The sequence below is a fragment of the Vulpes vulpes genome, chromosome X (genome assembly GCF_048418805.1).
Source record: "Vulpes vulpes isolate BD-2025 chromosome X, VulVul3, whole genome shotgun sequence".
Lineage (NCBI taxonomy): Eukaryota > Metazoa > Chordata > Mammalia > Carnivora > Canidae > Vulpes > Vulpes vulpes.
In genome coordinates this window covers 11,193,246-11,219,379 of record NC_132796.1, presented here as the reverse complement: position 1 = coordinate 11,219,379, position 26,134 = coordinate 11,193,246, and the positions used below count along the sequence as shown (strand labels likewise).

The following is a 26,134-nucleotide window of genomic DNA, read 5'->3' as shown; positions in this document are numbered from 1 at the left end:
GCTAGTGGGTGCCCTTCTCTGGAGTGCTAGATACACCTCTCATAAGGCTGAGGGTGTCCGCCAAAACCCTCCATCCAAGTAAAGAGTACATCAATCAACCGATAGGTTTCAAACCTTTCTCAAAGTATGGTCTGTAGCTTAAAATACCAAGAAACTTACTTTCCCAGCCAAGGGTCTTGAGGGGCAATTGTGTCTTTTCACCTCTGCTTCTCTTTAAGGACTTTGTCTTCTCTTTTCCTCTCCTGCCATTTGGTGAAGGTAAAGTTCTCAGACTGTCCTTTGGACATTTTAAATTATCACTCAGATTGGCCACTCTCGGTGGTTGTAAAACAGATAAGCATTAGACTTGGGAGACGAGTTCAACTCTTGGCTCTGAAAGAAACCAGCCACATGACCTAGGGACAGAGAATTATTTCTCTGGCCCTCGGTTTCCTTAGGTGTAAAACACAAGACCTTATTCCATATTCCCAGACTGTTCAGGACAGAGGCACATGGAGCAACTGGCAGTTTGAAGGGCCACTCAAATTCTCCCTTCAGAAAGACTTGAAAATGTGCACCTATTTTGCCCCTATGGGTCAAGAAGTTCCTCTTCTTGCCAGTTGAACCAGTTGTCTCAAATACTTTCACATATGTAGGAGATTAGTTTTATTTTGCATGGCAGGGGACACCAGCAGGGAAGAAGAGAATCTTTAGACATTACAGGGAGGTAATTTTACTGAATGGGAGGGCAAAATTATAAAGATGTGAAGGATCCTATGTGATATTTTAATTGAATTGTTACAAATTTAAGGGAAACTTATGGGTGGAGTATTGCAAGATCAATTGTGTGTGTGTGCATGTGCATGAGTATGCAAGTGTGGTGTTTTGAAAGAGTGTGGGTGCAATGGTAGAAGGAAACATCTGACCAAGTGTTCTTTGGAAGGGCTACTCCTTCACAGGATTCAAGGCAGCCTTCTAAAGTATGCCCCCTTCCCTGGGCACTAGAATTAAGAGTGGAGTAGTAAGAAAGCAAGGGTAGGAGTATAAAGTAGGGGAAGTTTGGAAAACTGATGATTGACTTTGAGTGAGGTGGGATATTCAGTAATATCAACCCAAGTGTGGAAAGTTCTAAAAAGCTGGGATGGAAGGTGGCAGGGGCAACAGCAGCAAAGCAAGGCCAGCCTCCGTATGGCTGCTTAAAGTGCATTATTTCTCCTCACTCTCACACTCGTCCTGCGCAGCACTAGGATTATCAGCCTCAGAGATGAAGAAACTGAGGCCCAAGGAGTTCAACTAACACTGCTGTCACACAGGTAGCAGGTGGTTCGGAGGGCAGCTGCATCCCACTGGCCTTACTACAGAGCCCTCACTCCTAACCACCTTTGCCTCCAATGGAATGGATGGGACAACATTCATTCTGTCTTTCCAGGGCAGGAAGAGAAGAGGAGCCCTATGCTTCTGGGGGCTGGTGGTGCCATGACATCAGCGAACTTTGAGTTGGTGCAAACTTAGGGGAGGAAGAGGAAGATGGGTGCCAAGGAACCAATCCTACCCTAGCTGGAACTTTCCCCACAGGAGCTTTTGTTTTCTAGAAAATTCTTTTAGGAAAGGGGGGCCCAGCCTCACAGTCCTAGGTAGACGTGGTGCTTCTTGGTAGACTATCATTTTGTCTTTGTAGCTCTGAGTTTCTCTTATCAATTTGTATTTCTCCTTCTTTATCAGTTTAGAAGATGGACCTGTCCTGTTCCTTCTATTTTTATGGAGTGGTAGCTGCCCTGTGGGAGCTACATTCCAGTGGTGGTGTAGGGGGGACTACACCAATAATCCTCAGGCCCCTTCCAACCACACCTACAGCCTTTGGGTGCTTTCCATGGGGACTTCCATGTACCCAGGAGCCAGGTAGGATGTTCTCTCCACAGCCTGCTTCCTGCTGGTACCTGGCAGGCTGGAAGGTATACTAGGGTTGAGGGGACTTTGGGCAATTCTCGGGAAGGTTCCATGATGGAGCCTCCAGTCATGACAGTGAGTCTGGTGTTAAGTTTGGGGAAAACGGAGAGCTCCACTGAAGAGTAGCTAGACTCTGACTGGGGTTGAGGAGAAACGGGACACACGAAGGACAGGTTCACCTGATAAACACAATTGTAACTCTGGAAGCTTACAGCACTGTCCTTATAAAAATGCAAAGCAGGTCCAATAGAAATTAATGTGATCTTTGAAAGGTCAGAGTGTGCCTGAACATTGATTTTTTTAAGATGCTTTATCAATTAGAGACCAGAGGTTTTTCCTGATGATATTTATTTCATAAATGTAATTATTTTTCTAAAACATATTAAAATAGAAAACATGTACTTTTGATCAATTATACAAAGAAAATACCAATATAGTAATAAAAATACTGAAAATATATGAAAAGCACCAGAATATTAGAGAAATTACACTGGCAACAATTCTAGCAATATATTTTTTTTTTTGCAATTGTACAATAAAGTGCTATTAAATCCAGTCAAAATTAGTGGCAAGATATAAAAACAGTTATGGTATTGTTATGAAATTTGAGGCTAGGTTTAACCGCAATTGCATTTTTAGGCTACTTTTCAGATCAACCTAATGCTATTCGATTAATATTTTCATGGAAAGTCTATTAATTTCCATCCTCAGGTGAAAACAATCTAAATCTAAATGTTGATCCTTGGTAATCTGGTCATGAACAGCTAATGACAAGATAAAAAATAAAATTATTATCAGAGTCCTCAAAGTAATAATCATACAAAGTGTGATGAAAGAAAATCAAAAGACAGTAAAATCAAATGTAAATATGTGATTAGTTAGGGCAAGAAAAAAGTTTAGATGCCTTTGATTTTAGAGTTAGTTTGCAGTAATCTTGCATAGTCACATTTAATAGATACACAGACATTAACAAGATAGGTTATTAAAATCAAACTGGCCAGGTATCAGGGAAGAACAATTTGGCGAGTCAGTCATTTTCATAGGAAACATTAAAGGGACACTGTTAGGACTGCACACTTCCAATTCTGACCAATGATTTTCATTCGTTTGCCAGGGAACAAAAAAACAGACACAAATACTTTGGGATTAGAGAATATTAAAGCCGGGAATGTAACATATAAGGGGAGACCGCTGTGCACACACACACAGGGAGATAGTACAGGTAGTACTTAGGGTGTACTGAAGTCATTTTCACGTCTGGAGGTGGCAAACTGCAACAGAAAAACCCAAATTAAGACAAAGTATCAGACCAGTGTCCTTTTAAGGTTTTATTGCTAGGCCAATTTTGAAGGGATTCTATTGATCTCCTTCTTCACAACTCCATTCTGGAATCCTCAGCTGCTCCAGATGAAAGCCGCCAACACTACACTTCAGAATAAAAAATTCTCCAAGCATGGCTCAATCAAAACTCAACATTTATTTAACAGGCAGACTTGTTTTTCTTTCATATCCAGTAGATTTACACGTGAACCAACACGGACTGAAACTGGCTGCATAAATGAGAAAACAAACTCCTTTCATTCATCTCTGCCCCTGCAAGTCGTTATCATTTTAGGAGTTTTAGGGATCACCCTTGGGATTACTGGGACAAGGGCAGAGTGTCAAGCAAGTCAATTAGCCCTGGCCTGAAGGTGGTACACATGGATCATGAGTTCTACTTTTCACTCTGAAATAGAGACTTGACACTTGATTTTTGATTTTTTTTTTCACGCTTATAGGTACTCTAGCCTTTTGTCGAGTTTCCTTCTTGTGGCTAATTTTAACAAGGAATGGAAATGTAAATGCATCTCAAAACCAAACTCTTCAAAGAAATTTTAACTCCTTTCATTTAGAAAAGAGTTCGGGTGACGATGGTACAATGGAGGAGTAGGCCTTTCTGATAAATGAGACAGATGGATCTGTGTCCAGTCACAGTGAGCAATGTGAAACCATGTAAAAAAAGACTGGAAGGTGGGACCCGAAGGATTTTTCTTCTCCACGTCACTAACAGAATTCAAAGAAAACCCAACCAAGCATAGTTTCCCAAACTCTACCTAAATGTGAATGTTCATTAAAAAGTCCAAGATTAATAAAAGGCAGACTGTTAAGGAAGACAGATAAGAAACAAAGGCTAAAGGTGGTTTGGCATTAAATAGTTTTACATACCCAAAGAATATTGACTAGCATCTGGAAGTAATTCTCAAAATTACAAAGTCATGTTTACAGAAATTACTCTGTATAAGTATGTTTTTTTTCCAATATACATGTTCTATATACATAGTATAGAAAAGCTAGTAAGTTGGCTCAGCTATAATGATTTTGTCATTAAAAAAAAGCAGATAACGTTTTTTGGCTGCGAGAAAGCTTGTTACTTACACTTTTCTGCTACTGTATATATATATATACTTAAACTTGAAAAGTAGTCAAATCAAAAGGAAAAAATAAATTATATCTAAAGTATTAATTTACACACAGATATGTCTTGACATGGCTAACTACAGCTATAGTCTCTTATAATCCATTTCTCCAGTGTTTCCTTATGCTAACAGACTTTATTTTCAAGACATGGGTTTGTTCCCCTCTAAGTGTTGCACATTTCCTTTCAGGAAGTACAGATGTGCGACACTTTTATAGTAGCATGAAGTCCTGGGTCTTTTTCCCACTAATGAATGAAAGAGCCATGTTTGCCACTGAATGCCACTTCTTTAACTGTACAACAAATAGAAGAAAGAGATGACAAAAGCAAGCAAGAGCATTGTTAACGAAAGCAGCAGCTGTTGGAACCAGATACAACGCTGAACTTGGTCTTCAAGCTTCCTATTGCTTTCTAGTAAACGATTGAGCTAAAGAGGGAGAAAAGGATGAAAGAGTCATATCAGTAAAACAGTACATGAATCATGTGAACAGCCCATAGGGATATTAGAAATCCAAACATTTCCAGGATGGGGTCCGTCTACCCTGAACAGCTGGGAGCTGGAAACGCGATGAGGGATCCTATTTGTTTGGTGAGCAGACGTGCACCCACTTACTCTTGTTTCGGAAAGGTCTACTTTTCTAGTTGAGCAGGAGCAAAGCGATCACCTCCCGGAGGTACCGAAAGCAGCTATTCAGAAAGAGAGCCCCTCCATCTGTTTCACACTGAAATGGTACCCCTTTCATGAGATCGCATTCTTTGCTACTCCCGCAAAGCACCAGACCTTGCCCAAATTAAAATGGCCAGAGCTTTTACAAAGTTAATAGATCTCCAAAAGTCACTCACCACTTACCGATTCGGATTTGGCTTCCCTTCACAAAGAAAACAGCATTTCTGTCATGTCTATGCCAAAGGACTTCCTTACATGAGCGGGGAAAAGTGGATTTCTGATATTGGTTAGCATGAACCACTTTGTTTTAGTTAGGGAGAAAGAACACTTACCTGTAGATAAAGATCCTCACTGGTTTTATCAGACATGTTAAAAGCACTGTCTTTTAATGTCAGGGTGGTTGGTTTACTGCTCTCAACAATATGGCATCTTAACCTATGAAAATCCAAAGGAAACAGAACTTAACATTTTTAATGAACTTTTTTATAGAAGTGAACTATAAAATGAACCATAGAAGTTTATGTAACCGAGATGAGAGCACTCCTCCTTCTCCTCAGATACATGTAAGGTAGCAGCTCAGTGTGTATTTATCTTGGAAGGGGAGCAGAATTTGCCACCCCAAAATATGCCTCTCTGGCATAAGAATTTTCTATGAGCTGGTTATTTTTTTAAGAAACAGCAGACCTAAGAAAAGCTCTGAAAACCTTTATATTTATAAGGGAAGGAAATGTCCATCTGTAAGGATGCCTTCCTCTCCGTACCAGGAAGAGGGGATGACAAAAGTCTCTGGTCCCTTCTCCGTTAAGAGTTCTTGATCTAGATCTGCTTACCGATCTTACCCTTGTTGGCTGTAATTTTTCCTGCCTCCCTTACCCCCCAACATCTTGTCTTCAGCTGGAGATGGTGTTCAGCTGGAGGCGGTGTCTTGAGCCACTTTGGGGAGTTTCATTGTTTTCCTGGGTATCTCCCATGTATACAGGAGCTAGACATTTTATTAAACTTCTTTGTTCCTATTAATCTGTCTTTTATTACGGGGGTGGGGGGTGCCTGCCAAGAACCTAGCAGGGTAGATGAGAAATGGTTTTTCCTCTCCTACATTTTGGCAACCTACGATGGGACCTGCTGAGATACTGTCCTCGCCTGGGAGCCTACAGATGGGATCCTGGAAAACTAGCAGAAGCTGGCAAAGGTAAGAATTTGTAGCAAAGTCCGCTTTCCTGGATCTCACTCTAGTGCCAGGTCGAGAGAGAAAGGTAAAAATTTCACCCTGTCCCTTCCTTGCCAAATTTAGGTTAGCAGAAGGAAATAGGTCAAATGAGGTCTTCCTTTCATCATGTTCTAGGTCTTGAGAGCTGGGCTTTGTGACCAGCAAGAATATTCTTTTTGGTCTCTGTCAGCTGGAGGATGCATGTGTCCATAGGCATCCAGCAGGTGGCTGACCAGGCTGGGGATATTGGAGGCACAAGGTGATAGGAGCATCCTCTTTGTCCAGCTGTGCCAGTTCTCAGGGCAGTTTGTCATCAGGGGCCTCAGTCGTGAGGGGTCTTTGTCATCTCAGCTTTTGTTGTCATTAGTGCTGGAAAAGTCCAATCCAGTAAGCACTTCCCTGATGCCATGGATTAGAGGGTCTTCAACTGTGTGGGAAACTAGAGATATCCTTTTCACCACCCTATTCTTACCACTTGTGGCAATGGAGGTCTTTGCTTTCTTATGCCATCTCCCAGGATCCTGTCAGGACTGCATCTTTTGCAACATCTTTGGGGATGCCTCTTGTGTCCATGGCTACACCATAAAAAGGCCTATTGGCTTGAGTCGCTATTGAGATTAATAGAAGACCCTACTTGTCAATGCCAGATAATGGATCTTTTGAATGGAAAAGCTGCTATGTTTAAAAAATTTTGGGAGAGCTCTCATCCTAAACCATAGTCTTACTGGTATCTCTGGAAAGGCCAAATTGAAAGGAGAATATGAAGGAGTATGGCTGCTAGCCTGAGGGACTTCCTTAGCAAGATAAAATTATGAAATTCTTTGTACCTCCCTGCTCAGAAGATACGTAGCAAATTGAGAAAAGAGGTAAGAAAGATTAGTGGCCATTCATTCACCACTCACAGGGACTGTGACTTGCTGTTAATAAGGGTTGTTCTCTCTTCCCATCCATGATTATACTGTAGTTCTCAGACAAGCCACATGCCCCCCCCCCCCCACATACCGAGGAAAAACTCTTCTTATTGGAAATGACCAGAATTTCTCCTAGGCCCTCTTAAAAATATTCAGGAAGTAGATCAACTGATGGCTGATGTTTGGGGGCTGCTAGAAGCAACAGTACAGCTCCCCACCCTGCCCATAAAGGCCTTTGTTGAATACTTTATAGAAACTTTTTAAAGGCATAGCACATTAAAAACCCTGAAGCTTCAGAACACAGAAATCACTTCATTTCCATCTTAGTTGGAAATCTGCTACTGATATAGAGCAAATTGAAGAAAGTGTAGTTGCATAGGTGGTATCGATCCCTTGATACCATTCAGGCTGCGATGGAATTGAGTAATTAAAAGCAACTGTCTTTGACTTGCAAATCTTTACAAAACCAGAATAACAGCACTGGAAGCAATTCAAAAATCCACCTAACCTTACTAATCCTAAAACCTCCCCCAGTCATCTCAAAATACATGTAGGTATTGTAGAAGATCAGGATGCTGGACACAGAACCATCCTGTGCTTAAGAAAAAGAAGAAGGAATACAGAAATAGTAATTCCTCTAGATATCTGATAATTGGCAAATATACCCCCAAAACTCCTTGAGACTTTCTCTGTGCCTTTGAGGTATGAATTTTCTACCCTATCTTCTCTAGGACTAGATAGCTAGCTCTTTGAAATACAAACTTTAGGGAAGTGATTCTCATCAGAAGGAAAAAAGGGAGTTATTTGGGAATTTGGCAAATGGAAAACAAAAGTAGTAAAAAGCCTTTAGCCATCTGAGCAGGTAAACTAATTCCAACTGCCAGAGGTTTGTGTTACTGTACTTGATTCATGGCTGAAATTTTAGAGCTATAGCTGAAAGGTCTCCGTGTCTGCATGTTTGTATGTGTCTATGTATATGTATGTTACAGATGTGTAATCTTTACCTCCAGATAGTATTACAAAAATTAATTTGTAAAAGCTCTCTCTGATTGGCTTAAAGAAAAATAAGTACTTACCAAATTAAGTATCCCTTAAACCTCTTAGAAATATAAAAACCGACCTAAGTGTCTTTCAAGTTCATGTGCGTATAGATTAATCCTAGGTAAAATAAAAGCTAAGTTTGTTGGTTCAATTAAAATAGGCATGTCTTCAAAGTTATCCATATTAGATATAATGCAGACATGCAACTTTTTTTTCTACTGGAGTTTACTATTCAAGCAGTTCATGTTATCTTGGGTACAAAATGTGTCAGCATGAGAAACAGCTTGGGATGATGGCTGACGGATGTTTCATGAAGCCATCATGAGTATTCAAGCATAATTGTTGGAAACAAGTGATTTGGATAGATCGAGGTTGGATAAGAGTTTTCAGGTAAACTCAAATATAGTTAAAAACAGGGTTTCAAACCTCTTTGGTAAGAGAGATTTGGTAAGCTTCTTACTTGAAGCTTTAGTTTTGCTGAGTTAATCTAGTCAGTGAATTTCCCATTTATTTCCACATAAGATAAAATACTGAAATGTTCATTACTGAACATAGGTTTATCTACTTTTGGCCTCTTACTACAGAACAACTAAAAATATTTAGTCTGTTAGTAAACATATTTTGTGCCACAGTGAAAAACTGTACTATGAGAAAGCCTATGCTTCTAGAAATTACGTATTGATAAATTTGCCAATCTACAGAATGCTGGTTTTCACTGACCACAACTGCTTGCTTATCACTTGGTTTTCACTAGAAATTATAGTTTCTAAGGGTTAAGAGTTCTAATTCATATATGTAATTACTAGAAATAATAATGGAAACAACTAACTCTGTGTACAAGAAAAGAAGGATGTGTTTTTGGCCAAGGAGAGGTATGAAGTATGCACACATATTTTCATTAAGAGGAATGGAGGTAATTTTGTCTTAAAGTAAAGCTGGTTATTTCAGAATAGGGAGGAGAATAAAGGACCAAACTAAATGTCTCTTTCCAACTGTCTATATCCAAACAGAAAATTCCACTTTGTATTAGTCAACCGGGCTAAAATTGAATGAATTTGTTATAAGGGTTATAAAAAGAAGCTTCAATATCAATAGTGTACTTATATTAAACATTTCATCTGCTAAAAGGACAACCTTTTCTTGGACTATCAGTCAGCTACTGATAAGAGATGGTGAGAAAGTTTTTCTTTAGCTTTTAAGTAATCTGCCTCGAAAGCAAAGATGGTGCGTTTTATCAAAATAATTTCTCATGCTCCACGTTATCTTTATCATCAGGTCTTTGCTTAGCTCTTTTAGTCTTCAGCAGACTATTTTCCTAAATCTTACAACTATGTAACTTTCTGTATGTGCCTTTGATATTTTATTGTTACTATAGTTAAGTGGGTCATTAAGTATTATTTCATGATGATTTATGATTCCATTTAATCAAGTGTCTAAAACCTCTTGACATTTTTGACAAACCCCAACTCAAATTCTAAATAAAGTCTGTTTTGATCTTTAACTATGTCTGGAATTTTTCCGAGGGCCTCTGGAACATATCAAAAGATTTGTGCTCTCTTCTTATAAAGAGATATAAAACTAATTAGCCTTACCTGCTATGTTAAATTACATGGGAAGCATTGTCAAGTAATGCTAAACCTTCTTTGGATTATATTTGTATAGATAAGTGTTCCAGAAATTGTGATAAAATTCCTAGAAATCTGTTATGTCCTGGTGTAATGTTCTAGTTCTTATCTTACAATGTTGTACGTCACAGAAATAACCAAATTTCCTTGTGAGAAGCATTACAATGAACTCTCATCAGATCTGTAACCAAGGCCATTTTTAAGTCTTTTTGTGTTTTACAGAAGCTATCATCCTTTTGCAAATGTGCTTCCTCTTCAGAGATTCCTGGAAAGGACTCTGACAAGTACTCCAGAAAAAAGGTTTCTAATAACTTTCAGAACTAATAAAAAAAAAAAAGCAGCATTCAAGCAGACCAAGAATTAATGACCTGAGATTGAATGAACTGATGGCTATACTTTTTATTGCTTTTTCTTTAATGTTTGGTTTTCCCAGATTTAAGGAAATCTTTTACTCTCTTCTCATAAGCTATCTATGACTGACAGCAATTTGGTAAACTATACCTTTGTAAGCAGAACTGAAACAATTTTTCTCCCTACCTGATTGCTCCAAAATTCAGAAACCCTTAGTATTTTTTCATGGAAAGAGGTTTTTTCTTTTGGCATAAGGATCTGTTCTCCTTGTAATAGGACACAATTGGAAGCATGGTTATATTACCAAGGCTTTGACTGGAATGTCATATTTGAAAAATGATGTGCATAAAGTCAGGTATGACCAGACAGCTATAAGGAACTAAGATTGACAAGCCTTAACCTGTATCTGCGTTCCTTCCTTCTTCTCGAGTAAAGCTGATCCCTGCTTCAGCTTTCTCAGGAATTTCACTATCAATGATTTACCTTGTATAGTTGGCTTCTCCCATTGAAAAACCTACACCAAACAATCCCTCTGTCAATACCACATTCTTCCTTCCTCCAAGCCAAACTTCTAGAATAGAACCTGGCTCCTGCCAACTGAAAATGCAATATATGAGGTCAGTGATGACCTCCATGAGGTCACAAAGGGCTGCTGCTCACACCTCACCCTTCATGACTGGCATGGCAGCACTTAGTAGCACTGGTCTCTTCCTCTTTGTGAAACACTCTTTCCTAGACTTGGATGACACAGCTCACCTACTGGTTTCCCTTCTGAGTCCCTACCAGACCGTCCTCCTGTGGCCACTAAATACTCCTCCAGGCTGGGTCTTTTTCCCTCTCTTGCTGGGACAACTGAAATAAAGCTCGTCTTCCCAGGTCCACACCTGTCCTCCTCCCATGTGAACAAGCTTGCAAACAGTGATCTTGTCAAATGTGAATCAGGTCAGGTCGATGCTCTCCCACCGGTATTACCATGGTGACCAAGCTCCTCCTCTGGGCCCTGCCTGCCTCTCCAGCTTTCTTCTTACCCTGGATCCTTTCATCTCTGTGTTCCTTCTTTTAATTCCTTTTGAAGATTTAACTCAGCCACGACTGTTACAAGGTTGCCCGTTGCCCGCTTCTCATTTATCTCATTTATCACGGGGGACAAAGAACTACCTACCTCCCAGGGTCATTTTAATGACAAAGTGAATAACTCAGGATAAAGCACTTAGACCAGTGGGGGCTTGCAGTGAGCACTATTTGTGCTAAGTACTATCACTCTTTCACCTGTGTCTGCTTACAATCTGTTTTCCCTACAGCCCCCAGAGTAAGCCTTAAAAAAAAAAAAAAGCCAAGTCACTTCCTCATTTTGCTTAGCACCAATTAATAGTTTTTCTTCTCAAAATCAGAAGTCCTCACTATGGTAATCACCCGCCTTCCTACTGCCTCTTTGACCTTCTCTCTCATGTTGTCTCCACCCCTCCTTACTGGTTTCAAGCTACATTGACCTCCTTGCTGTTCCTTACACAGACCAAGCACACTCCTTTTCCATTTGTGGTTCCTGCTACCTAGAAAGCATTTTTTCCAGTTATCTAAGTGGCTTACTTTCTCTTTCCCTTCAGGACGTACAAAAATGCCATCAGAGTGGCCATCCTTAACTACCCACCATGGAGAATCCTCAATCTAGGCACTATCGTCATTTTAAGCAAGATCATTCTTTGTCTTGGGGGGCTGTCCTTTCCACTGTGGGATGTTTAGCAGTGTCCCTAGTCTCTGATAGAGGCCAGAGTACCCCATGGCCCAATTTTGATAATGAACAAGGTTTCCAGACATTGACAAGTGTACCCTGGGAGACAGAACTAGCACACTCCAAAATAAAACAATACAGACTTCTCCTTTCTCCTTTTCTATATATCTTTATATGCACATACATATTTGTTTATGGCTATATAGTTACAGGATTTTCCCCCTAATGCATCCCAGGTATTTTTCCATGAGAATAGGTAGATTTCCCACACTTTGGAATAGCTGCAAAATACTCCTGCACAGACTCAAGTGCATTTGACTATTGCTTCACTGGTAATCACTAGGTTCTTTCCCATTTTTTACTAGTACAAACAATGCTGCAACATACACTTTCTAGTACACAAGGTGAGTGTTCCTGCAAAGGCAACTGCTGGGACAGATCCATGTTTGTAATTTTGACACATCCAGATTTTTGCACTGGCCTGTAAGCAAAGCTGCTACTATCAACCTCCTTGAGGAAACTGCATATCTCGTTCATCTGGGCACCCCGGAGCCCTGCAGAGCTTGAGGCTCAGACTAGAAGCCTAAATGCCTGCCAAAATATAAGAAGGAAGACAGGCACCTCCCTAGTCCATGCAGGTAGATTTTCTCTCTCTCTCATTCCTCCCATCACATTTGAGTCTGTGAGTAGAAAGCATACCTATGCTCCATCACTTTGTTTCTTGGAACTTCTTTCCAGAACTGAGTCAATTCTGCGGGGCCCGTACCAGATGACTGTTCCATTTCTGCAGCCATTATCAGAAAACGGTCTTGGGCAGAGACTGTTAAACCTGCATTCCAAAAGGGTAACTTATATAAACAAGAACCTTTGCAAAGGGCTGGACATATGGTTTAAGGCATTATTCTAGAAAACAATGGAAAAAATATGGAACTACCTTAAAAAGGAAAAAGTTTTTCTAAAAAGGATTTTCTAAAAAATTCAATTTCAACTGGCATGAATCGAAACAATTTTATGTGTTAAACCATTTTTCCCATCTCATTTTTACACGAGAAAACAGATGCCTAGAGTGCAGCGAGGTGACTTGTTGACACTAGTCCAGCTCTAATGACTCATTACCCAGCCCCAGGTACCCCAGCACCCCGCTCTGAGGCCATCAGGCCAGCACTCACCCCCGTGGGGAGACACAACTATATCAACTGAGGCTCCAGGGTCACAACTGCTGTTGCTTGGCTTGACTCTGTATTTTTCTGGAGCAGTTGTTCGCACCTGTTTTATAAATACAGTAGTCATCTAATAATTAATAACATAATAAAAATGCTTCTTGGGGGTAAATAGCTTGAAAATGAGTTTTTAAAAATTAACAGTGATTAATAAAGTCAACAAAACAACCATGGTGGTTAGGCAGAGAACGTATTTTTCCCCATCAATAGGAGAACATTAATCTGTTTTAAAAAAAAATACTTGTAAGTCCAATTGTCACTTAGCCTTCCTTTTAAATAAATAAAATTATGAAATAGCTTGTTTGGTAATTGCCTAAATTTAATAATACAAATTCAAAAAACTATGTACAAAGGACAAATTATAATAGCATTCACAAATTAAAACACACTAGATATTCAAAGAATATCCAGAGCATCCTAGTGGTTAAATCTAAATTAGATGATTTAAGAAAACAATACCTACAATATGGGGCAGTGGTAAACTGAGTGGTTAGGTTAGTATCCAATATAAACTATGTTCCAAGCTACATCATACAGTTTTTATTGTTTTATTTTTCACTGTTATTATGAATCATTTATATAATGACGAGTGATTTTCCTTGGGTTTTTATTTACAACCAACATTAAAGCCTGCCTATTACGGCTCATTAAAGATTGAAATACAGATCCCAGGGAAAACTGTCGATAAGCTATGCCATGTAGTCAAAAGTAGAAGGCAGTATAACGTGCCTAAAAATATCATAAATAAAACCACTGTGTAAGTTAAAAATTCTCAATCTTTTCATTAAGATATGTCTAAAATCACATCCCCTGTCAGATTTCCACGTAGGATTTATTATATCTTTCAGATATTTACCTTAAATGCCACGACGTTTTTCGTTACATTTGTCAACACTATCAAAGTTTTCTTCTCTCCAGATTCTGTACTTCCAAAATACAGTTCTTCCGCTGGGCTAGGTGGTGACAAAAATATAAGGCATTTGTATTATTCAGAATAAATGATAATCTAATCATTAGCTGGAAGAAAAGTATTCAGTTAGTATTTTCTGCTCATTTGTATAAGGAGATTTCATCAAAAAAAGATTACAAAACAACTATCTTATATAATTTGTGTTTTAATCTTACAAATTCATTGCATGCTGTTTAAAAGTCCTATGGTTTTCTCCAAGAATCAAAAGCAAAACAGGAAAAGGGTAGGAGAGAGAATTAGGAAGATTCTGAATTAGCCTATCATCAGCACCATCTTGAGGTGCATTTAAACTCTTTGGAAGGTTATAGATAATCAAAACAAAGAAGAAACAGATGCTTCAACTTTAATTACAAACAATTAGAATGGTGCATAAATTTATACACCAACAGAAAAGTAGAACTTAAAATGAAAGGTAGAGATGTACTTAAGTCAGAGTAATTCCTTACGTAATTCCTTAATAATAAAGACTTCTAAGTAATATGGAATACGAAAAACACAAAATTTGGGGTGGGAAATATCTGTCAAACAGTAAAATCAGTGAACCCAAAAATGCAAATTTTACTGGCCACTGTAGTACTTATGACATAAAAACTACAAGATGGAGGCAAAGTTTACGTAGTTCGGTTACATTAGTCAAATTGTATCAGATGCCTCCAAACAATGGGCAGAACAGTGTTTTTGTTTTAGATAAAAAGATGAATGCTTCACATTGTCCTTCACTTTGAGAGTATATATATGTAGGTTTATTTTATATCAGGAATGGCTGCATATCAGAGACATTCATCTAGAGGACACAGATTTTTAAGGATGTGCTTTCCAGGGAGGGCTTTGCTCAACTTTGGACAAATTAGCATGGTTGCTGGCTTCCTTTTCAAACCCAATCTGAAATAGACCACAGAAAAGTGAAAGTGGTAATGAATCTCAGTACTGTTCTCAATACCCAGCACAAAAACCATGAAACATTCTGGGGAAACAGACGTTGGTTGGGTCCCTGTGCCTGTGTAGCAGGAGTGCTGCGACTTTTTCCTGGGGACAGAGGAAGGGAGTGGCAGAGCCAAACTGCAGCCCTAAAAGCCGCCCTACTCTACTCTGCCTTTCTCCCTAGCCAGCTCTTCCAGCCAACCCTCAACATCTATAAGCCAAGACCTATGGTTTTGACAGGCTTCCAATGAAAAAACAGTGCATCACTCCTAAACCAGTAAAGGGGAAAATGGCAAAGAAAAGCCACAACCAACAGAATATGTCTGTATTGTCCCCTGCCTCCAGCAGCTCCCATAAACACACACATACACAGATGGTAGAAATAAATCCAAATATAACAGTAATCAAAATATATGTAAACAAACCAGTCTTATCAATTAGAATATCAGATTTTTAAAAAAGTCTGCTGTATTGTTCTTAAGAGTCATACCTAAAACAATTACACAGATTTCAAGTATGGGATGGAAAATGATACATTAGGTCACAACTAAATGAAGTTGGCATAGCAATATTAACATAAGGTCATACAGATAGCCTTTACCAACAAAAAGCATCATTAGTGAGAAAGAGATCTTTACATAATGATAATTACAAACAACCCTAAATCTTAGATTGAGTAACCCAGAAACAAAAATAAACATGTGCTGAAATCTGGCTTTGGTAAAAAAAAAAAAACAAAAAAACGAACAAAAAAAACCCCTTTTTCTAGTTTAGCTTTTAGAAGTTCAAATTGATAAATGTTTAATTCAATGTCTTTTCTGGCATCCTCAAACCTGAGCAAGTCAAACAGTATCAGTAAAATGAGAAAAATTTATGTCATTCAGATTAACTGTTAATATATGAATATTCACTTTTATTACCTGATATGAAATGAGGGCCCTTTAAACACATTTAATGGAATAAATAACAAAAAGGTAGCTACAATATCTATTATGACTGGAAGCCAAGGTGAGTCTTTGGATAACCTTTAATTTTTGTACTTCCACAGTTTGAAAAACAGTACAGAAGTTTTATTAATTTTGCAGTTCCTTCAAGATAATTGAGAGATTATAAAAGCATAGCTAACAAAATCCTCAACTATTATTACCTGATGTGTAATAAGGGCCCTTTAAACACACTCAATGGTTTTTTGAAAGCTTTCATTTTGGAATCAACCTTTTCATTTTCCTCAGCTTTGGAAGTATGTTCAGTCACATTAATCTAAAAACCAAAAAAAAAGAAGAAGAAGAAAGAAAAGATAAAGAAATTTAGTTTCATGCTGACAGATGGGCAGTTCATTAGGTCAGAAAGCCAACATTATAGTAATTCAATCCAAATTATGATCTTTAACATATGTTTATCACACCTAAATTATATATTGAACATATATGAACATGATCATTAACAAAGATTTGAGTGCATACTTAAATCAATCACTATAGAAAATATAACATGGTCTCTCCCTTACAGTCTTTAAATTCGTTCTACATATTAATCCCTCTATCAAGCCCCTAATGACTTGTAAAAAGGTAACTGTTCTTTCATAACTGAAATAGAGGATGTAGATAAAAAGTTTTAACCTAATTTATTTTATCTCAGATAAACAATACTTTCACAAACAATTCCCTCAAAGTGCATTTTGCCTATTTTTACACAAATGCATGAAATAAGCCTTTTTATATAGCACAGTGACACTGCTGGTTAGCTAGTTCCATTCTTCTTCTTTTTATAGACAAAGATGTGGTAGGACAGCAAGTTCAGTGAATTGCTCAAAACTACCTAGCTAGTTATAGAACTGTGCACAGGCCACAGCTTGTGACTCAATTTCATTTTATTGTGAAAGTTACCTTTTTTAGAAGAGTTGTTTGTTCTTCATTAGAAACGGTTTCCAAGGTTTCTTTGCCATCACTTTCTATATCTTCTTTACTTGAAGCTTCATCCTCACTGGCAATAGGCCCATTTTCACACAAGGGTGTCTGGAAGTCATCATCTACTAGTGGTGGATAGCTATACTTAAAAGGATCCTAAGAGAAAGGAATTTTATAACAGCCTGCTAAGAGGTGGGTAGAGAAATAATTCTCTAAGTAAAATTAAAACCCACTCTCCTGGCAAATAACAAACAAATAAAAAAAACCCAAAACAAAAAGAAATCCAAAACACACACAAAACCAAAACCCAGACTTAATTAGTGAAATTTTTAAAAAAGGAAGCATTTTAAAACACAAAGGGAAAGAGCAGTAAATGGTGTGGACAACTGGCTAGCCATCTGTAAAAGAACCAACTTGGATCTTTAGTTCATACTTTGCACCAAAAAGAATTTCAGATAGATAAAAACTTGGAAGTGTGTATTATTTCTTTTTAAAGTTTTTTTTTTTTTAAAGTAATCTCTACCCTCACTGTGGGGCTCAAGCCCACGACCTTGAGATCAAGAGTAGCACACTGTTCCGATGGAACCAGCTGGGTGCTCCAAAAGTGTGTATTTTTAAAAAACCATATAAGCTTTTTTTTTTCTTAAAAAAAAAAAAAAGCCCCAGAACAACACATAGACGGATTAAAAAATAGAAGACAAAACACAAAACCTAAGTAGTGAAGACGTTTCTAATCATAGCACAAAACCTCACAGGCATAAAAAATATTGGTAAAAATTGAGCACACTAAAATGAAACATTTCTGAATTGTAAAAAACAAAACCCAGCCATCAACCAACCAACCACAATGCCCTGCCCTTAAAAAAAGCAAAGTTTTTTTTCTTTAAAGCCACAACTGGGAAAATCACATACCACATGTATCAGAAACAAGACAGCTTTTGTTATATATACAAATCAACATGAAAAGAATAGCAACAGAATAAAAAATGAAAGTACAATTCACAGAAAAAGAATAGACTACATTTTAAATCATAAAAAAATGCTCAACATTACTTACAATAACAGATACAAATTAAAAACCACAGTATTTTTCGTCCAAGACTGGCAAAGATTACAAAAATGAGAGTATGTGGTACTGGCATGGATGTGGTTCAAGTATTGCCACACATTATTGGGAAATGAACACAATCTCTTTAGAGGGAAACTGGCAACGGCTATTAAAATTTCAACTACAAATACCCGTTGACCTGATGATTTTAACTTTAGGAGTTCATCCTCTACTTACACTGCTGCACTCATGTACCAAGATTTATTTACACGGATATTTACAGAATCACTATTAATTATGGCAAGACTAGAAAACAACTAATAGTTCTTCAAAAGAGAATGGATTAAACACATTATGTCACATCCATATAATGGAATATTATGTAATGGTTTAAAAAATCAGGTAGACCTCTAAGAATCAGTATGGCATAACCTAACAAGAAATGATGTAGAAAAATCAGTATAACAACATATGTGGTACATGATCTACGTAGAAAAAAATACAGTATCTCCAGGAGCGAAAACTTGGAAATAGTGACTGATGGCAGTGAGCAGTAACCTGGGTAGGGAGACATACTTTTCATCAAACTGTTGTACTTTTCAGTCTTTTGGTACTGTTTGCTTTTAAAAAAAAAAGGTGTGTATGTATTATTTTGGGGAAAAGTTATGTTAAAGAATAGTAGTCCTACTACAATTCTGAGTACAGTCCTGAAAAAATATACCATTAATGACAGCAAAGGGAGATAATATTTTCTACCCCTAAAATAAAACTAATTTTTACTAGATGCCATTAATTTTAAGATATAACAATACTATGGGCAAATTATTAAAAGCAAATCAGTCAAATAGCTCACTTAACTTGAGGTAGTACCTGAAATGAACCATACTGTGTTTTTCTAGGTTAAAATATAAAACTTCAAAATAGGAAAGTTGCAAACTTCAAATTAAAAATACTGTTCAAGTTTTTTCTAATGAAAGAAAACAAAAGAATATACCAAAACTTTTTATCTTGCTAGTCACTTGAATCTGATTGAATACAATTTTGCCAGATGGACAGTACAGGAAGTAGGTTGTAAAAATGAAACAACTGAAATATTATCAATCAAGTTAACCCAAAGCATACCAAATCCATAGGTTTTCACAGTTTATTAGAAAAATCATTATCACAGCATGTTTCATTGTTATGTAGTATTAAAAATTTTATTTTATTATTTTATTTTATTTTATTTATTTTTTTGGTATTAAAAATTTAACACATAACTTACTTTTTCCTGGTCTCTTATTTGTAAGTAGTGAAACCACTTTTAAAAAACTTGATAATATGTTATCCTTTAAAGTGAAAAGAATGTGCAACAGTAAACAAATGGAAGCAAAATAAGGCATATAAAAATCAGTAACTGATGGATACAAATTAGATAATTGATGGTTCATCTCTAGATACAGAAATACTATGTAGCCACAAATAAGAGTAAAACAGTTTGTCCTGTTGATTAGGAATGATCTCTAAGACATGCTGTAAAGAAAAAAGCAGGGTGTATAGCGGTGTGAAAATACACTACTTGTTTAAAAGAGATAGGAGGAAGAAGAGTTACATATATTTTTGCTTATGTGTCTTACATATGTACTGTAGTGCTTGCATAGGCAATACAGATCCACAGAAATAAATATAAGAAATGGAATTGGGAAGACGAAGGGAGTGATTGGGATAGCAGACTTTTTACTGATTATTTGTTTCTGAATATTTATACTGAATACTTTTCAGCTTAGAACCATATAAATATAGAACCTACTCAAAAATGAAATTTAACAACTTGAAAACTTATATAAAAATGTCTATAGTGTTGTTATTTTGGAGTATCTATCATCTCTCTTTGGATGTTAAGATATTGCTTTTTCTTTTTTCCTTGAGTAAAGAATACAGCCTAATGTGCCATGATCCAATCTTATTTTAGAAACATATTTCAAGGACTATACTTACAGTTCCACCCATGTGGGGAGGCAGGTATTCTACGCTGACATAGTCTTGGACTTCATTTTTACTTGTAAACTTCAACAAACTCACTGCTTCTGGGCCAAGCCAGGATTTCACAATTTTGAAAGCAGCTGAGGGAAAAACAGTCACTTCATTAAATTCATTCTCTTTTGCAAGTAATTTATTGTATGTGCTAATGTACGTCTTCTGAAATGAGTTTGGGCTAAACTGTTCATATATATCTTTCTGTGGTACGATAATTAACATTCACTAATTCCTATAGGCATTTACACTGTGACTATCTGTCATGGGTTTCAAATGTCCCATCAAGATTCAGGAAGATTAAATCACCTCGATGTGCATCAATAAACGTATCAAGGTTTTGGCTTCTGTACATATCTGTCAATGATCCCCACTACTAAGATTCCCAGACACAGAATCAAATAGCACTGTGGTTTGAGGAAGAGTCATTTTTCCTTACACTTCTGATAAACCTCCAACCTGAAAACCCTTCTCAAGTAGGAAGTCAAGAAGAGAAGAAAGTAGCCCTCCTCGTTGTGGGTTTGAGCTGGACTCAAACTTCATCCTAACCCCTAAACTTCTCTGCCTTTCTCCCAAGCCCTGCAGCTTATATAATTGTGAGGAATTTATTTATGGAATCTACAAGAATACACTGTTACCAAACACAGCTGTTTAGTAATTACAATCTTGTTCTTTCATGCTATTCTAATTTATACTTAATTTTTTAAACCTTGTTTCCATTCTGACATTCTAAACACATTTTAAAGAAATTAAGAGAGGAATCCTACATTAAATTTGCAAAAGCATCAATGAAAAAAATCAGGAAATAAAACAGGATGATAAAAATTAAATAGTGGTTCAGAAAACTGCATTTTTACTTTGGCTAATTATGCTTGAATTTTACATAAGATTTACATTTTCATTAATTTCAATTTTAAAAGTCTGTGAGTTGACATGTTTGAAGCTATGCTACTTGAATTAACTAAAGTGCTAAATCTTATTTTTTATAACAGCTTTATTGAGATATAATTTACATACCATAAAATTCGCCCTTTTAAAGTATGCACATCAGAGGTTTTTAGTGTCTTCAGACAGTTGTATAACCATCACCACTATCTAATTTTAGAACATGTTCATAGCAGCAAAAAGAAACCCCTACCTATAAGCAATCTCTCCTTATCCTCCCTACCCTATTCCCTGGCAACCACTAATCTACTTTCTGGATTTTTCTATTTTGGATATTACATATAAATGCCATTATACAGCCATGCTTTTTTTTATTGGCTCTGTTCACTCAGTATGTTTTCAAGGGTCATCTATCATGTAGCGTGTATCAGCATTTAATTCCTTTTTTAAAAAAACTTTTTATTTATTCATGACAGACACACACACACAGAGGCAGAGACATAGAGAAGCAAACTCCTCACAGGGAGCCCGATGTAGGACTTGATCCCAGGACCCCGGGATCATGCCCTGAGCCAAAGGCAGATGTTCAACCGCTGAGCTATCCAGGTGTCCCATTTAATTCCTTTTTATGGCTGAATAATTTTCCATTTTATGGATCTACAATGTTTATCCATTCATCAACTGATAAACATTTGAGTGCTTTCCACTTTTTTACCATTATGACCAGTACTGCTGTAAACATCTGTGTTCAGGCTTTTGTGTAAGCATATGCTTTTAATTCTCTTGGGAACATACCTAGGAATGGAATTGTTGAATTATACGGTTAATCTAATCTATGTTTAACTTTTTGAGGAACTGCCAAACTGCTTTCCAGAGTGGCCATACCATTTTATATTCTCCCCAGTAATATATGAGGATTCTAATTTCTCCATATCCTCAACACTTGTTACTACCTTTTTTATTTTAGCCATCCTAGTTGGTGTGAAGTAGTATCTCATTTGGTGTTGACTTGTAGTTCTCTAATGACTAATGATGTTGAACATATTTTTATGTGTTTATTGCCCATCTGCATATCTTCTTTAGAAAAATGTCTATTCAAATCTTTTGCCCTTTTTAATTGGACCATTTGTCTTATTATTGTGCTGTAAAAGCTACTTATATATTCTAGATGTAGGTCCCTTATCAGATGCATGATTTGTAAATACTTTATTCCATTCTAAGAGTTGTCTTTTCACCTTCTGGATGGTGTCCTTTGAAGTGGAAATTTTAAATTTTAATGAAGTCCAATGTATCTATTCTTTTCTTTTGTTGCTTGTGCTTTTTGGTGTCCTATCTAAGAAACCACTGCCTAATACAAGGCCACCAAGATTTATTCCTATGGGTTTCTTCTGAGTTTCAGAGTTCCAGTTCTTACATTTAGGTCTCTGATCTATTTTGAACTTATTTTGGTATATTAAGGGAGGTAGAGGTCCAACTTTATTCTTTTGAATATAGATATTCAATTGTCCCAGTATCATTTATTAAAGAGACTATTTCTTTCTCAAGAGAGATCTTGGAAGACAGTGGCAGAGTAGGAGGACCCTAAGGCTTGCCTCGTCCCACAAAGAGAACTAGATAATTATCAGATCATCCTAAATGCCCCAGAAATTGAAGACTGGCACAATAATCTCCACAGCTAAAAGTAGAGAAGAGGCTACACTGAAGAAGGTAGGAAGACGTGGCTTGGGAGAGAAATGGACTGTGGCTGCTGCAGTGGGGAGGGAGCCTTGGTCATGGAGAAGGGCAAGAGATAGACTAGCACACAGGGGAGCACATGGGGAAAACAAATCCCCATAGCAATTGGCTTGGAAAATAGGAGGGCCTGAATTTTGAGAGTTTTTGCAATCAGCAGGGCTTCAAGCCTAGAGTTTTAAAGGTCAGTGTGTGCTTGGCTCTGGGAGAGCTCAGAGGACATTGAAGCTATTCTTGGAGAGAAGGCAGGACAAATAGCCCACAGACATACAGTATGGGAACAGCGATCTGAAGAGCGCCTGGGGCACAGAGTGCGGAGGTCATTTGCTCATCTTGGAGCATGTCCCAGACAGGCAGCATTCATGGAGAGACTCCTTGGGGAACAAAGAAACTGGCAGGTGCCATTTCACTCCCCCACCCCTCAGCATAAGCACAGGGCCATCTGCAGGAACAAGCGCAGCACTGACACTTGCTACCTAACTTGCTTATGTTAAGTTCTTCTATACCCCTGTGCTCTAATAGAAACAACCTTCCCAGTCATGCTTGCCTCAGTCCCCAGGTCTACAGGCCTTCTCCCCCAGAAGATTGGACCAAACCCTTGCCAACATTGCATTTCCTCAGGAGTTTTGTGAGGCCTTGGATCCTGGGGCAACACTGATAAGTCTCACTTCACACAGACTAGAGCACATCTAGTTAAAATGTGCCACATGAAGGCTAGGCACCAGATACTGCCCCGAATAGGCAAAGACAGCCTCTGCAGATGACTGGCCTGAAGGATGAAGTGGCCAGGACACAACAGCAGAGCATGTGGAGCACACATTGGAGACACTCCCAGAAGTGCCAGGCCCTGGGGAAGAGGGGACGCTATGCAGCAGGCCACTACAGGACCTCTTCTTCACAAAGCCATTACCCTGAATAACAGGAGATGGAGCTGCCTTTACTAACACAAAGAAACAGGCACAGAGACTTAGACAAAGTAAAAAGACAGAGGAATTTGCCCCAAATTAAAGAACAGGACAAAGCCACAGCAAGAGATCTAAGTGAAACAGATATAAGTAACATGCCTGATGGAGAATTTATTTATTTTTATTTTTAAAAATTTTATCTATTTTAGAGATAGAGCAAGCAGGGGTAAGAGCAGAGGAAGAGGGAGAAATAGAGTCTCAAGTATACTCCAGGCTGAATGTGGAGCCAAATATGGAGCTTGATCCCATGATCCCAAGGCCACAACCCAAGCAGATCCCAAGAGTTGGATGCTCAACTGAGTCACCCAGGCACCCCCTGATGGAGAATTTAAAGCAATAATCATAAGGATATTCACTGGACTCGAGAGAAGAGTGGAAAGCATTAGTGAGACCATTAACACAGAGATAAGGAATAAAAGCAGAGATAAAGAGCTCAATAAACAAAATGAGAAACACACTTGATGGAATGACCAGCAGGATGGAAGAAACAGAGGAACGAATTAATGACCTAGAAGACAACAAAAGAGAGAGAAAAGAATTATGCAAAATGAGAATAAACTTAGAGAACTCTATGAGGGGATGGAACAACATTTATCATGCAAAACGATGTCAAAAGAAAGCCAGAGTAGCAATACTTATATTGGATAAACTAGACTTTAAAACAAAGACTAACAAGAGACAAAGAAGGATGCTAAATAATCATAAAGGGGATAACCCAAGAAGAAACAACAATTATAAATATCCACCCAGCATGGGAGCCACCAAATACATAAAACAGTTAATAAGAAACATAAAGGAACTAATCAATAATAATACAATAGAAGACACATTGATGGACAGATCATCTAAACAGAAAATGAACAAGGAAACAATGGTTTTGAGTGACACACTAGATCAGATGGATTTATTTATTTATTTTTAAAGATTTTATTTATTTATTCATAGAGACAGAGAGAGAGAGAGAGAGAAAGAGAGAGGCAGAGACACAGGCAGAGGGAGAAGCAGGCACCATGCGGGGAGCCTGACATGGGACTCAATCCCGGGTCTCCAGGATCATGCCCCGGGCTGAAAGCAGCACTAAACTGCTGTGCCACCAGGGCTGCCCCGATCAGATGGATTTAACAGATACTTTCAGAACATCCCATCCTAAAACAGCAGAACACACAGTTTTTTCAAGTGCACATGGAACATTCTCCAGAACAGATCACCTATCAGGCCATAAAACAAGCCTCAACAAATTCAAAAAGGTCAGTCATATTATGTATTTTTTCTGCCCACAATGCTATGAAACTGGAGGTCAACCACAAGAAAAAATCTGGAAAGACCACAAATACATGGAGATTAAATAACATGTTACTATACAATGAATGGGGTCAACCAGGAAATCAAAGAAATAAAGTACATGGAAACAAATGAAAACACAATGATTCAAAACCTTCAGGATGCAGCAAAAGCAGGTCTAACAAGGGAGCTTTATAGCAATAAAAGCCCACCCCACGAAGCAAGAAAAATCACAAATAAACAACCTGACCTTACACCTAAAGAATCTGGAAAAAGAACAACAAACCAAACCTAAAACCAACAGAAGGAAGGAAATAGTAAAAATCAGAGTAGAAACAAATGATATAGGAACTAAAAAAACAACAGAACAGATCAATGAAACCAGAAGCTGGTTTTTTGAAAAAACAAAAAACAAAAAACAAAAAACAAAAAGATTGATAAATCTCTAGCTAGACTTATCAAAAAGAGAAAGGATCCAAATAAATAACATCACAAATTAAAGAGGAGAATTAACAACAAACACCACAGAAGTACAAACAAGTATAAGAGAATATCATGAAAAACTATATGCCAACAGATTGGACAACCTAGAAGAAACTTTTGTGGAAACCTATAAATGACCAAACCTGAACAGGAAGAACTAGAAATTTGAACAAATTATCAGGAAAGAAATGCTGGGAAACTAATGTGTTCCCTGTTTGGTACCCTGGATTCCACCCTGTTTTTCTTCCCTTGGTTGATTTAAATCATTTTTTCCTGTAATATTCCTTTTCCTGTAATTAACCAGAACTCTAATAGCTTTCAGTGAGGTCTATGAGTAATTCTTGTGGATCTGAGGGTGCTTTTGGAAACCCCTTGTACTTACAGGTAGTGTCAAGAAGTGAGGGTAGTCTTGTGTGGACTACTGTAGTCTCCCTAAATCTAAAGGTGTTACAATTCTTTGCACCTTTTATTCCTAGTTTCTTGAGTGCTTTTATCATGAGAATGTACTAGGTGTTGTCAAATGCTTTTTCTGTGTCTGAGGTGATCATGTGCATTTTTCCCTCTAGTCTACTAATGTGTTGAATAACACTGATTTTCATATGTTGAACCAACTTTGCATTCCTGAGATAAATCCCATTTGGTCATGGTGCTAGGTTTGGTTAGTACTTTATTGTGGGTTGGTCCATCTATATTCATCAGGGATACTGGTCTCTAGCTTTCCTTTCCTGTAATGCTATTAGAGTATACTTGCCTCATAAGATGAGTTGGGAAGTGTCCCCCCTTCTAATTTTTGGAAGA

The 26,134-nt window shown here is 37.7% G+C and overlaps 1 protein-coding gene across 2 annotated transcripts in view; it reads right to left on the bottom strand.

Moving 5' to 3' along the window:
- Positions 1-2,257: 2,257 nt before the first annotated feature.
- MOSPD2 (motile sperm domain containing 2) overlaps positions 2,258-26,134 on the bottom strand; it is a 53,042-nt gene continuing 29,165 nt past the window's right edge. The window contains exons 8-15 of one of the 2 annotated variants that reach the window (XM_025986689.2): positions 19,956-20,080; positions 16,910-17,086; positions 16,171-16,283; positions 13,989-14,085; positions 13,082-13,178; positions 12,612-12,741; positions 5,381-5,483; positions 2,258-4,808 (exon numbers count right to left, since the gene is read on the bottom strand). In XM_025986689.2, coding sequence (XP_025842474.2) covers positions 4,671-4,808; positions 5,381-5,483; positions 12,612-12,741; positions 13,082-13,178; positions 13,989-14,085; positions 16,171-16,283; positions 16,910-17,086; positions 19,956-20,080 — 980 coding nt within the window. In that variant the 3' untranslated portion in view covers positions 2,258-4,670. The remainder of the gene's footprint in view (positions 4,809-5,380; positions 5,484-12,611; positions 12,742-13,081; positions 13,179-13,988; positions 14,086-16,170; positions 16,284-16,909; positions 17,087-19,955; positions 20,081-26,134) is intronic. The other variant, XM_025986690.2, reaches the window with a different exon arrangement.